Below are 14,450 nucleotides of genomic sequence, written 5' to 3'. Positions count from 1 at the left end.
ATTATTACCTTAGAGGTCCTGCTCTTCAGCGACTTTCCTAACTCCATAAGCTCACTGTACAGGACTTTTTACTCCTTTCTACCTATTTCATTGGTGCTAATGTGCATGACAACCTCCAGCTGATCACCCTCGCCCTTGGGAAAGCTCAGAAGACACTCTGAGATATTCTAGACCTTAGCACCTGGAAGGAAACAAACAGCCCTGGTGTCCCTTTTGTGGCCACAGGATCTCCTGTCCATCCCCTTAACTATCAAGACACCTATCGCTGTTGCTCTGTTTGACTATGCTCTCCCCTGTTGAGCCTCAGAGTAGGCCACATTGCCATTGGCTTGCCTGCTGTTGCTATACTCCTGATAGGTCATCCACCCCACCCCAGCAGTATCCAAGGTATAGTTGTTGCTAAGCAGAATTACCACAGGCAAACCCTGCACTGACTGCTTACTCCCCCTGCCTCCGTTTGGTCTCTCCTCCATTACCTGAAGCCCACACTCTCACTGTGACTCTGTAAAAGGTTCAGCTATGAGTTTTTCAACCTCCTGGATGATCCCAAGTATATCCAGCTCCAGCTTCAGTTCCTTGACCTTGTCAGTGAGGACCTGACGTCATCTACAAACATATTCTTTTAGCAGAGGAGTATCTGTCCTCTAACATCAAAGCAGCATTATTTTTTCATGCCTTCTCAATATGCTGTCATACAAATTATAGAAATTGGTTTTGAATTGCAAGGTAAATAAGCTGAATTGAAATCCTCTTTCCAACCTCTTTGAAATATACAGACAAATAAACTGATCATTATCATTTTGTGTGAACTTGCAATGTTCAAATTGACAGCTGTATTTCCAACATTATAAACTGTATTCAAAAACTGTTTAGGGGTCATAAAATATTTGATGCATCCTTTAAGGAAAAAGAAAGATGCTCTATAAGTACGTTTCCTGGCTACATGCACCTTGTAACTAATATCCTAAAAGAGAAGTCTCTGTTTCCATTTGCACTGATGATCTCAGTGCCGCATCTCTGGAGCCTCACTAAATTGTTTGACTAGCAGAGGAAAGCAGAAATGTCTTTCAAAGTACACTGGTAAGACGGAAGCTGTTATCTTTGATTCTCCTCAACAATTCTGTTTCCTAGCCATTAATTCCATCCTTCTTACCAGGAAATGCCTGACTGCTTGTAACTTTTGTGTCACACTTGGGTATACATCAAGATCAGAGATTTCCATTTATCAGAACACTGATGATGTCTGACTTTCATATTGCCTGAGTACACCCTCTGCTGAAAGGCTCACCTTTGATTTTATCAGTTTCACAACTCTCACTATTGCCCAACAAGCAATCCCCTGTTTAGCAAAAGACATCTCACATCCTGCTGTTCAAAATCACACCAGCGCCTTTTTATTCTCTTTGCTAACGCTTTCAGGATCCTGATTAAGAAGTGTGCTGACTTCAATCCTCTCCGTGATAAGTTCCTCCCTATCACAGAGCAGAGAACATAGCACAATACAGGCCCTTCTGCCTGTTATACCGTGTGGACTTACAGAACTGCACGAAATCTTTTAGGCACATATACACACACACATATATATAGTGTCTGAGACTTTTGCACAGGACTGTATCTGTCAACATGAAATAGAGCAAATTTTTAAATCTCTTGGGAGTGAAGGATATTGGGAATGGTGAGGGCGAGTGCTTTGAGAGGGATGTGGGATTGGGGGCAGGAAAGGAGTGCCAGGAGCAGGAGAATGATGCAGGTGTAGACAAACCCAGCCCTAAGACATCAGGCAAGGTCATTTGATTCCAAGCAATTAGTTTATTGATCATTACAGAATGTCTCTCTAGTGCATCTTGTCTTTCTTCCCATTTTCCAAACCATGATTCCCTTCTCCCTGCTCCTCCCACTCTCAGTTCATAATGGAGACCCATATCAGAATCAGGTTTATCATCACTCACATCACGATTATTTTATTTTTGCAGAAGCCCAACAGTACAACACAAAATTATTATACTACTGTGTAAAAGTCCTAAGGCACCCTAGCTACATATATTTTCCTAAGACTATTGCACAGAACCAATGCCTTGATCAATCTAACCTATCCCTCCTACACAGCTCATAACTCAGCATTTATCTTCCATCCCTATCTTTAGCCAAGAGCCCCTTAAATATTCTGATTACATCCATCTGAACCACGATATCTGGCAGTGTGTTCCAGTCACCTGCGACCCTCTGTGTAATTAAAAACATTACTTTGATATCTCTCCTAAACTTTCCTCTACACACTTTGTTTTCTGGTATTGGCCATTGTTGCCCTGGATACAAGGCTTTCTGCTCTATGCCTCTGATAAACTTATTACCTTTACCAATTTGTCTTTCATCCTCTAAGATTCCAAAGGCAAAAGCTTGCTGAATCTTCCCTTTTAACAAATTCTCTAACCCAGGCAGCATCCTGGTAAATCTCCTCTGTGCCTTCTCTATCAAGCTTTCACATCCTTCCTTTACTGTGACAAAGAAAACTGAATACAATAGTCCAATTGAGGTCTAAGCAGAGTTTTATAGAGCTGTAACATTACCTTGTGGCTCATGATCTCAATTGCTCAAGTAACGAAGGCCAGCACACCATATGTGTTTTATAAATTGCAAAGCAAATTTTAGGTATCTATGGACTTGGGCAGTGCCAAGAACTCTGCTTTCAATTTCAATCTTTCATGGTGTACATTTCACACTTTACTTTCAAACTTGTAGAATTATCAGATATCTGACCTCCTGTTCCATCGGTTGCTCTGGAATTCAATTTCTCCACTGCTACTAGTCATGTTTTTAAATTGTCATAGCACTGTGGTCTGGAAATTCCGCTCAGAATCTGTTTCACGACTTCCTCCTTAAGATATCCTTAAAATATACTTCTTTTGGCCATCAAAGCTAATATTACTTGCAATCGCCAAGCAACAAACAGTGATTCCTACTATGTACTTTGGACCATTTTACTACATTAAATTTGCCATTTAAAATATATTTGTTATTACTCTAGCTGTTAAATACTCAAGTAAAGAATATATACATACTGTGCTTTATAATGAAAGTATCTCAGCTCAATATCCTTAATGACAAAGCATTAGGAACTTTCCAGAAAATATTTTGCTCCCCAGTACTGAGAGTTCTAATGTTAGTAAATGCAGTAAATAATTGATTAACTTGGTTTGATTAAACTTAAAAGAGTTTCTTGTTATAATGAATACTGATTTTGCTGACTGGTATTTTTAGATGCATCTCCTGTAGGTTGTTCACTTAGGAATTGAAACTCATTGACTTTAATTAACTTTGATTATTTATAATTAAATCCAATTAAAACAAAAAGATTTTAACTAGTTCCAGGAATACTGAAGCATATGCATTAAAGTAACACTTCAAATTATTACATTCAATTGGCAGGATTCACTTCTAGTATTATTTAGAATCATTGACATGACCTTATATCTTTGACATACAAGTGATTTGAGATCAGCCCTCCAAGAATGAATTTTATTGGCCAAACGAAATTATCACAGCATGTAGCTGAATAAAATCATATTGTTAGCTTTGCAAATTATGATGGCAAATGAATTGAGAAATGAAATGTTTGTTTTTATTTGCCTTCAGTACTTACATTTAACTTTGAGCCATGAATTCATTCCAGAAAATGTGCATATTTTTGCATTATGTTATGCAACCTTGACCATAACAGACTTCAGTAGTCATCAGAGATAATTATAGAATTCCCCTTCATCAGCACGGGAAAGTTAGCAACCCATTGTTATTATATCTTTTGATAACAAATCCAAAAATCAGAGCCTGCCTGGAAGGGCAGGGATGGAAAGGCATGTGGAGATCCCTCTTCAGGTCACACTTTATCCTGGCTTAGAATATGTCATTGTCATCATCTTTAACCTAAAGCCAAGAACTCACTGTGTAAAAGTATTGGAAGAATATTAGCACTGGGTAGATTGGAGTGAGTCAAGAAGGTAGCTCACTGCTATTGGATTGAGCTGTAGAATTTTTTATTTTTCTGGTAGTTTAACTGTCCTATGCTTGCTCATATTTTTATATAACCATCTATATAGAGGTGAATTTTCAGAAAAAAATTCCAGTAATTACAGTGCATTTGCCTCAGTATTTTTCTGGCAACATCTTGGTTTTTGTGGACACATTACTTGAATCTGGCTATTTTATTGGTTAACTGTTATCAATGGAGTTTTTGGTATCTTTACACTGCTAAGAGATGCTCTTTGTTTCTCTCACCATGCTTCGCCTTCCTTTGCTCTTGTAACATGTAATAAAACAGCCATAAGCAACAGGTTTTATGTCCCATTCTTGACTTACAAAGAACCTTGGATCACAAAGGCATCAGGATCCTACACCAACTGATTCTCAATGACATTTAGTGATGAACAATGAATACTGACCTTCCCAGCAGTGCTTATGTCACTTAAGTGGTAAAGAATAAGTAGAGACCCAAGATGTGCTGAACAGGCCAGCATGAAATGAACATTTCCTGACCCCTCATGTTTCGATTCTTTCTTTGTCATTAAATGTTTAAAGCATGAAACCACAGTGGAATGAATTAAAGGATAGAGAAAATAGTGATTTGCATTTACATAAATCCCAGCCATCCCCCAGCAGTATTCTTTTAGGAAACAGAACAATGTTTTAAAACCAATTAATTACTTTGCTCTGCTGGGCTGTAGCAAAGGCAACAAACAATAGATAATGAAGAAACTGCTGCAAATAGCAACAAGATAATAAAAATACAATGTGAAGCAGATAAAAATAAATTGCAGGAAGAATTCAGCTGGTCAGGCAGCATCTGCAGAAGATGTTAACATTTTGGGTTGAGAACCTTCATTTGGACTGAAAGAGCAATATAATATAACAAGATAATAATTAAGCTGAAAAGCAAAAAAAATCATCTCCATCTTCTTCTCCACTCAGATTACATCATATTCAACCCTTGTCACTTCCACTTAATCCTCCTAGCATTAGTTCCACTCTTCCCTCCTTCATCTGCCTGTCGGCCTTCTTCACCTAGATCTACCAATGGCTTGCCAGCTCAGAATCAGGTCTATTATCACCGGCATGTGACGTGAAATTTGTTAACTGAGCAGCAGCCCATTCAATGCAATACATAATCTAGCAGAGAGAGAACAAAGTAATAATAACAATAATAAATAAGTAAATCAATCAATTACAATATACATATGTTGAATAGATTAAAATTGTGCAAAACACAGAAATAATGCATCTTTAAAAAAGTAAGGTAGTGTAGTGCCCAAGGGTTCAATATCTATTCAGAAATCAGATGGCAGGGGGGAAGAAGTTGTTCTTGAATTGCTGAGTGAGTGCCTTCAGGCTTCTGTACCTCCTACCTGACAGTAACAGTGTGAAAAGGGCATGCCCTGGTTGCTGGAAGTCCTAAATAAAGGACACTGCCTTTCTGAGATGGTACTTGAAGATGTCCTGGGCACTTTGTAGGTTGGTACCCAAGATAGAGCTGACTAGATTTACAACCCTCTGCAGTTTCTTTTGGCCCTGTGCAGTAGCCCCCCCCCCCCCCGCCACTCATACCAGACAGTGATGCAGCCTGTCAGATTGCTTGCTCTCTATGGTACGTCTATAGAAGGTTTTGAGTGTATTTGTTGACTTGCCAAATCTCTTCAAACTCCTAACAAAGTATAGCCGCTGTCTTGCCTTCTTTATAACTACATCAATATGTAGGAACCAGGTTAGATCCTCAGAGATCTTGACACCCAGGAACTTGAAACTGCTCACTCTCTCCACTTCTGATCTCTCTATGAGGATTGGTATGTGTTCCTTCATCTTACCCTTCCTGAAGTCCACAATCAGCTCTTTCGTCTTACTGACATTGAGTGCCAGGTTGTTGCTGTGGCACCATTCCGCTAGTTGGCATATCTGACTCCTATCTGCCCTCTCTTCACGACCTGAGATTCTACCAACAATGGTTATATCATCAGCAAGTTTATAGATGGTATTTGAGCTATGGCTTGCCACACAGTCGTGGATATATAGAGAGTAGAACAGTGGGCTAAGCACACAGCCCTGAAGTGTGCTAGTGTTGATTGTCAGTGAGGAGGATATTTTATCACCAATCCGCACAGGTTATGGTCTTCCGGTTAAGATCCAATTGCAGAGGGAGGTACAGAGGCCCGGGTTCTGCAAATTCTCAATCAGGATTGTGGGAGTGATGGTATTAAATACTGAGCTATAGTCAATAAACAGCATCCTGACATAGGTGTTTGCGTTGTCCAGGTGGTCTAAAGAGGTGGTCATGATTCACCTCTTCCTCTTATCTTTTTTTTTATGCTGGCTACCTCCCCTTTATCATTCAGTCCAGATGCAGGGTCTTGAGCAAAAATGTCAACTGCCCACCTCCCTCTATAGATGCTGCCTGACCTGCTGAATCTTGTTGTCTGCTCCAATTTCCAGCATCTACCTTTTGTGTCAGCAATAGGACAATGTTTTGGTAATGCTACATGAAAGCTAATATTAACAAGGACACCAAAACTAACACTTTTTCCAAATGGTGCTGTGACTTTTTTTTAACATATCCAACTGGGGAAATGGAGTACACTTCAGTTTAAAATCCAATTGATGAAAGTATGATCTATTAAACTGTACAGTCACTATTTTTTTATGCACAGGTCTCTGGAACAGGTCTTGAAGCAGGAACCACGTGAAGTTTCAATTGAGGAAAATCTCAAACAGCAAAGAATAAACAATGAGGAACTAAATTAGGTAACAGTGTTAAAAAGCAAAATAAAGAGAGAGAGAGAGAAGAAATTGAAATGAAACATAAAATGTAAACTTCCAGGATCAATTTACTAACTGGAAGAACAAGACTCAAGAGTTTCAATTATTGCTCTTCTGGTTTTACAAGGTTGATTGTTATATGAGGGTCATCAATCACCCATGAAAGTGCAACAATAACTTTCTGGAAAGCATAAGCTGTATTGTCAGTGCAAATCTAAGGATTCTAGAAACTCACAGGAAGATTAACACTCTTTTTGCAGACTACCCATCATTTTCTTTTCTTTTACAATTCACAACTCATTGTCCCCCTCTTCTTCCACTTAAATTTGATGATTTTTTAAATTGTTTTTATACATAGAAATGAACATGCAGTTATTTTACCAGAAATTTCTGATTCTGTTATCTCTAGTTTTCATTGTTGAACTTTATAAATAAACTAAATGGGATTAGTTGAATAATTTCATCAGTTTAGTCAAAACAATATTCCATGGAGGCATAATGTAAATCTTTGTAGTAATATTTGAGACACAATGCCCTTCTCCTGGCAAGATGTGTGCAGGTGTCACCCATCTGCCATTTGCCATTTAAAGTTGCCTTTCTACATCTTGCTTATAAGTTACAGAGGTGGAAAAGCTCATTTAATTATCAGCTGTGCTTCAAGAACACCTCGGGCCTCTCAGTAATGTGTAACTTTTGGACAGTCAGTAACATAAATCTAGCAAAATAAAAGGGGAAGGAAAGAAACAGGTAGTAGGTTGTTTCAAATTTAAATTTACATCTAGTTATAAAGATGCTTACATGAGGAACTTAGTGCTTTATACAGGAGAAGCTAACAGTATAGAACAGGGGTTCCCTACTTTGCATCCATAGACACCTCGGTTAATGGTAAGGGTCCATGGCATAAAAAAGGTTGGGAACCACTGCTTTAGAATGAGTATCAGAAAGTAGGGTGTAAGATTCGCCAAGTGAATGTCAAAGTCAAAAATCAAAGTAAACTTACTATCAAAGTACGTATACAGTATGTCACAATATATGTACTTTGAGATTTATTTTCTTGCAGGCACATAATATAATAGTATTTATTAAGAACTATACATAAAGACTGACAAGCAACCAATATGCAAAAGATGACAAATTATGCAAAAATAAAATTATATAAATAACACTGAGAATATGAGATGTAAAGTAGCTTGTGGAATCAATTCAGAGTTGAGATGAGTAAAGTTATCCATGTTGTTGCAGGATTTTGATGACTGTAAAGTAATAACTGCTCTCGAACCTGGTGGTGTGGGACATAATGCTCCTATACCTTCTCACCGTAAGTGTCAACGTGCTACAGAAAATTAACATTCAGTTCATTGTGCCAATGCTGACTCCTAAAACAATCTATTCTGTCACATCACCCGTTTACTTTCACCGGTGGCCCTGTACACTACCTTCCATTAAGTACTTGCCCAATTTCCTTTTGAAAAAAATCCGGAATTCATCCCTCTTACAGTGAGTTCCAGACAACATTCTATCTAATTTTATTTATTTAATTTAGAAGCTATGCAGGCCAACCATTGCTCTGATCAGGAAATTTTTAGATGGCCTGAAAACTACACAGTGCTTTTAATGTTTCATTTTTGCAAAATGCACATCAAACAAACACACACCAAAGCTCACAACAAGTAAACCATGTCAGGCAGTCAAAACTACTGACAGGCACAATCACAAAATTAAAATATTTTGACCAGACAGCATTTATGTTCAACACATACAAACAAGCTGGATGAACTCAGCAGGTCGGGCAGCATCCGTTGAAATGAGCAGTCAACGTTTTGGGCCGAGACCCTACGTCAGGAATGAAGAAGGAGGGAGCAGGGACCCCATAAAGAAGGTGAGAGGAGGGTGGAAAACCAATCAGAGGAAAGATCAAAGGGTGGGGGAGGGGAAGCAAGGAGGGGATAGGCGGGAGAGGTGAAGAAGGAATCTAAGGGGAAAGCACTATGGGTAGTAGAAGAAGGCAGAATCATGAGAGAGTTGATAGGCAGCTAGAAGAGGAGGCAGAGTGAAAGTGGGATGGGGGACGGGAGACGGAGGGAATTACCCAAAGTTGGAGAATTTGATGTTCATACCAACGGTCTGGAGGCTACCCAGACGGTATATGAGATGTTGCTCCTCCAGCCTGAGTTTGGCTTCATCATGGCAGTAGAGGAGACCATGTATGAACATATCCAAATGGGAATGTGAAGCAGAGTTGAAGTGGGTGGCAGCCGGGAGATCCTGTCTGTTGTGGCGGACGGAGCAGAAGTGCTCGACAAAGCAGTCCCCCAATCTGCGTTGGGTCTCATCAATGTAGAGAAGGCCACACTGGGAGCAGCGGATGCAATAGATTACCCCAACAGACTCACAAGTGAAGTGTTGCCTCACCTGGAAGGACTGTTTGGGGCCCTGAATGGTGGTAAGAGAGGAGGTGTAGGGACAGGTGTAGCACTTACACTTGCAGGGATAAGTAGTAGGTGGGAGATCTGTGGGGAGGGACGTGTGGACCAGGCAGTCACGGAGGGAATGATCCCTGCGAAAAGCAGAGAGGGGTAGAGAGAGAAAGATGTTCTTAATGGTGGAGTCCTGTTGAAGGTGGAGGAAGTTGCGGAGGATAATATGCTGGATCCAGAGGCTGGTGGGGTGGTAGGTGAGGACAAGGCGAACACGGTCCCTGTTGTGGTTACGGGAGGATGGGGTGAGGGCCGAAGTGCGGGAAATGGAGGAGCTGTGAGTAAGGACATTGTTGATGATGGCAGAAGGGAAACTACAATTCTTAAAGAAAGAAGACATTTGGGATGTCCTGGAATAGAAAGCCTCATCCTGGAAACAGATGGGGTGGAGACAGAGGAACTAGGAATAGGGAATAGCATTTTTACATTTGGCAGGGTGGGAAGAGGTATAATCAAGGTAGTTATGGGAGTCAGTGGGTATATAGAAGATGTCAGTGGACAGTCTGTCTCCAAGGGGAGAGAAGTGCCCGAGGTGGACCAAGTGAATTTGAGGGCTGGGTGAAAGTTAAGAGGCAAAGTCGATGAAATTGACGAGCTCAGCATGGGTGCAGGAAGCAGCACCAATGTAGTTGTCAATGTAGCAAAGGAAAAGTTGGGGAGCAGTACCAGAATAAATTTGGAGCATAGACTGTTCCACATAACCCATGAAGAGGCAGGCATAGCTGGGGTCCATGCATGTGCCCATAGCTGCACCTTTGGTCTGAAGGAAGTCAGAAGAGCCTAAAGAGAAGATATTAAGTGTGAGTACCAGTTCCGCCAACCGGTGGAGTGTGGTGGAGTTGGGGTACTGGTGAGTTCTATTGTCAAGAAAGTAGCGGAGGGCTTTGAGGCCCTCTTGATGGGGAATTGAAATGTATAAGGATTTGTATACACCACAGCATCTGCAGTATACTTGGCATTTATGTTCAGTGGGTCGTTGGTTTTTTAACAATGAGCAACTGACTTCCATTCTGTGATTATTGTTACAATTTTTGACAGTGTTGTGATTTGAAACACTGACAATGTAAATACATTGAAGCTCTAAAATGTTTCAAGGTAAAGGTTGTGGTACATCTATTATTTAGAAAATTTATGGATTATATTCATTCACAAAATTAACAACAGGGTATCTCACAATCATACTAACATAGATTTCTAAATTATGCTAACATTATTTAAAAGAAAATTCCAGCTGCGTGGCAACAATGACTATGTGCACGGGAGCATTTCAGTTACTGTGTGGCCATAGACCCACACAGATTAGAGGAGACAGTGGTTCCAGATCACCTGGGGAAAAAAAACTTTCACTCTTCACCATCCCTCATGTCTTTGCATTTCACTTGAAATTGGTTTCCTAGTCTCCAAGACTCGTCTACTGACAATTTAATGAAAGATACTGCAGAAAGGCTGATTAACTCTACTCTGATTTTTCATTTGGCACTGCACCTGCCAAACAAGTTATTTTGAAATGCAAGTAAACAGAACAATGGAATTTTAAGCCACAATGTTGACGGCTTTACATCAGCCAGCAAGTTGGAGGTGAGACAGTGGAAACAAATCACAGACAATCAGTCCATTGAAAACAAACAAAATCAAAATCAGGAAATAACATCCTTTTGAAGCTCAAAAAATGATGACGTTTCACAGGATTTTCAATGTAACTTCTCCAATGGGTAGAGAAAAACTGCAACAAATTATGCAAACATCTAATTCCCTTTGAGTTAGAGTGGTCACCAGGATTGATTACTCAATCATTTCCACTCTAACAGGTTACAGCATTGAGACCTTGTGATCTATATTGAAACAGCATTTGAACAAATGGTTTGATAGTAAAATGATGGACAAAAGTAATAATGCTTACGTGAAAGTGTGGTAACATACTGGAGATAATAACAGTTCTCTTATATACAGGACTGGAGAGAGCATAAAGGCAACAACTTTACAACTAGATTGAAATTGTGCCTCAGTTCACAGTGCAGTAACAATCACTGTTTGTTTGAGCTGGTTTCCCATTGTGACGTCTATCACTGTACCTTCTAATTACTCTGGTCATTTAGCTGCTACGCTGGCACTTGTAATCTGTCACAAGTTAAGCAATTTTTGCAAAAAGTCTGACAATGTATTTTTAAGCCAACGCTGAAACAAAATTATACCAACAATATGAGCATTTTGTGTTTACAATAAAGTGTGAAGGACAAAAGGCATTCCAATATCTCAAAAATATCTCATCAAAACCTTGGGGTGGGAATCATTTTCATAATCATAGATAATGCATCTGTTCTTGCTGCTTTGAAGAGAAAAATCAGGGAACTGGAATTAAAATGCAAATTGTATATTTTAAAGCAGACTTTTGTGCTAATGAGTGCTGGCAAAGTTCCTGGACTTTATTAGTTCTGCTCACACAAGGAAAGTAACCCCTGTGGTGAATGCACTGTAGGATAGACTTTATGAACACATGCTCTTTGGCACCTGTCACGGGCACACATTTGAAACCTGGCCATCGTGCTCGCAGGATATTATACCCATGGATATTAAGATTATCCAAGACTGTAAAATCTGCCCCTGTACAGGTTACTGAAATGTTGATTGAATTCTCCACTAAATGCCAAATGGTATCATTAGATCCTGCTCCTTGCAATATCCTTCATTTCGAAATGTCATGTAATTTTCTGCATTCCTGAATGCTCAAGGTCAGATCACAACTAGAAATCATCTAACATGGTCAGCAACAAGGAGGAATCAGAATAATTATCATTTCAGAATTTTTGTTATGATTCTGCTTACTATGAATCCCTTGGCAATTTTAACACAACAGTACTGTGCTGTTTAAAATGAGCAGGAGTAATTGCATATTAATCAACTCAAAAGAATTTTGCTGGAAACACAAGTTTAAATTTGTTGCTTTTCAAAGTCTCTCCAGGTCATTTACGGCATTTGAGCACATTTCTCTTACTCTTGGGTTCAAGTTCAAACCTAGACAGCCTTAATGGATGAAAGATTGGAGAGCAAATTCCTTTCTCTATCATCATAAGCACACATCCATTCTTTTCCTGCCAGAAATGTAGGGTTAAAGTTAACCTGAATGTACAATGTTGGTGCACAAATGTAGCTGCCTATACAGAGGTACATTTCTACTACAGCCAATTTGCTGATCTCCTAGAGGACCACAACCTTGCCCTGATTTGAAGGTTTGCATTGCTCAATGACTTGTAGAGCTATGCTGGCTGGAATCAGAGCTTTATGCTTTGGTTCTTGGTAGCGTCACTCATGCCAAACAGATCAAAGGTAGAGGCCAGACTAAGAGTGATCCACCTATCCTTCAGGTTCAGGAGTTCAGCTCGGAATTAACAACCCTGACTGGTAAAGCAAAGTTGTTATGGAAACAGCAATGAAGAATACTTCTACATGAGTGCAATGGTATTCCTGAGTCTTCACCCAGGACTTGCATGACTCACAGGAGTTACAAACCAAGAGGAAGCTACTGACATGATGAGGGAAGCCATGAATACCATCAAGGATGGAGGACTTTCATTGCTGCCCTAAATCCCAGCAGCATAATGGGCAGTAAGTATTTAATTGGATGGACAGCTCCACTTAGAGATCTGCAGTGTTGATGCAAGAAAATAAAGTAGATACAAACAACTTAATTGATATTTACTGAATCTTTCCAATGTATGAGCATTCATATTGTGTGCATTAATAAATTCTGGTTACAGAGGTTCAGGTCAAGGAAGATCTAAACTGTATGCAAATACTTACAATATACATATCCATAGTCTCACGATCCAATGTCCGGGTGACAATGATTTGTCCAGACTGATCATTGATTTTGAAAATGCCCTTTGGTTCTTCATCCACACCCTTCCCGTGAAGTTGAAACTTGACATTATCTTTCTTGTCGGTTATTACCTGAAATATACCAAAATACATATTAATCATAACGCAAAAAGACCCAATTTTGTATGAAAAATTATAATTATGAATTGTAAAATCTCATTCTGAATCACAGAATTAAAATATAGCTATAGACAAAATGAGTGCATATATCTGCCAATCTGCCATCACTACCACTTTCTGAAATCTGAACAAGTGGTATGGCAAACTTCATCCCATTTCCCAAGACGTTTAAAATAGCTTAATCCTGGCATAGCTGATAAATGCAGGGACAGAAGTAACTGCAATACAAACTAGAGTTGCGGGAAAGGGGTAAAGGTTAGTGAAATCTATCTTGATTAAAAAGTGTGAAACATATGTGAGAATATCAGTGCCCAGTGTAGTCAACTCCCTCATTAGCTCTGAGAATTGACAGTAGTAAACAAAACCACTGACCAGTACCTCAGCCTCTTAATTGTCTGTGAATCTGGAAATGCAGCAAGTGATAGCCCTCTCTGTGAAGCAGGACATCAGTGCAATTGTGGAATTCTTAATTATTCCATATGACAATAAATCAGTGCTGAAGTCAAAGGGCAATCTAAATTATTTTCTTTCCTACAGTAGTATTCCAATTGCCTGCACTCAGTGATTAAAATACATTGACCTTGCTTTTGTTTACTATGGCAGAATAATTATAACAAGTGTACTCAGAGCCACAATTTTGGTCAGAATAAATTGTGCTCTTTCTAATATCTATTTAGTTTACTGGATTTATTAGGATTGCAAAATGAAATCATTTTAAATGAGTTTTAAGTGTATTATTTTCAACAAATTTAAACATTATCAAACAAATCAACTTCTTTTCTGTAGCACTGCATTTAAAGGGATTAGGCTTATAAAAAATGTGTCATCCTATAAATTGCCTGCTCTGCACTACAGGTGGTTATTTCATTCTGCATTATTGGAATGGCAGCACTTGCTATCTCTCTGGAATCTTGAAATGGACTGGGATTGGTGCCTCAGTAAACATTTTACCTTTGATTATTACTAGATTCAAACTAAGAATGACATTATATGATACAGTCATACCATCACCTCATTTGGCACTTTTTAATCACACTGCAGTTGGCACCTCCTTCACAGTTCCATGAATATTCCACAACATTTTATTGGCAGAATCGTACAAGTCATAGAAGGTTCTTTTAGTAAATCAATGCACTAATTGCCATGTTTCATCATTTAACTTGCAAAACAAGAATCTAC

General features: G+C 39.2%; 1 protein-coding gene across 1 annotated transcript in view; it reads right to left on the bottom strand.

Annotated features, from left to right (window-relative positions):
* Positions 1–14,450, bottom strand: part of cdh13 (cadherin 13, H-cadherin (heart)) — a 1,114,907-nt gene that overhangs the window by 621,474 nt on the left and 478,983 nt on the right. Inside the window, exon 5 of the mRNA XM_059993490.1 lies at positions 13,074–13,223. Coding sequence (XP_059849473.1) covers positions 13,074–13,223 — 150 coding nt within the window. The remainder of the gene's footprint in view (positions 1–13,073; positions 13,224–14,450) is intronic.

The sequence above is a fragment of the Hypanus sabinus genome, chromosome 17 (assembly GCF_030144855.1).
Source record: "Hypanus sabinus isolate sHypSab1 chromosome 17, sHypSab1.hap1, whole genome shotgun sequence".
Taxonomy (NCBI): domain Eukaryota; kingdom Metazoa; phylum Chordata; class Chondrichthyes; order Myliobatiformes; family Dasyatidae; genus Hypanus; species Hypanus sabinus.
The sequence above is the reverse complement of the archived record's forward strand: the minus strand, read 5'-3'. Positions and strand labels throughout refer to the sequence as shown.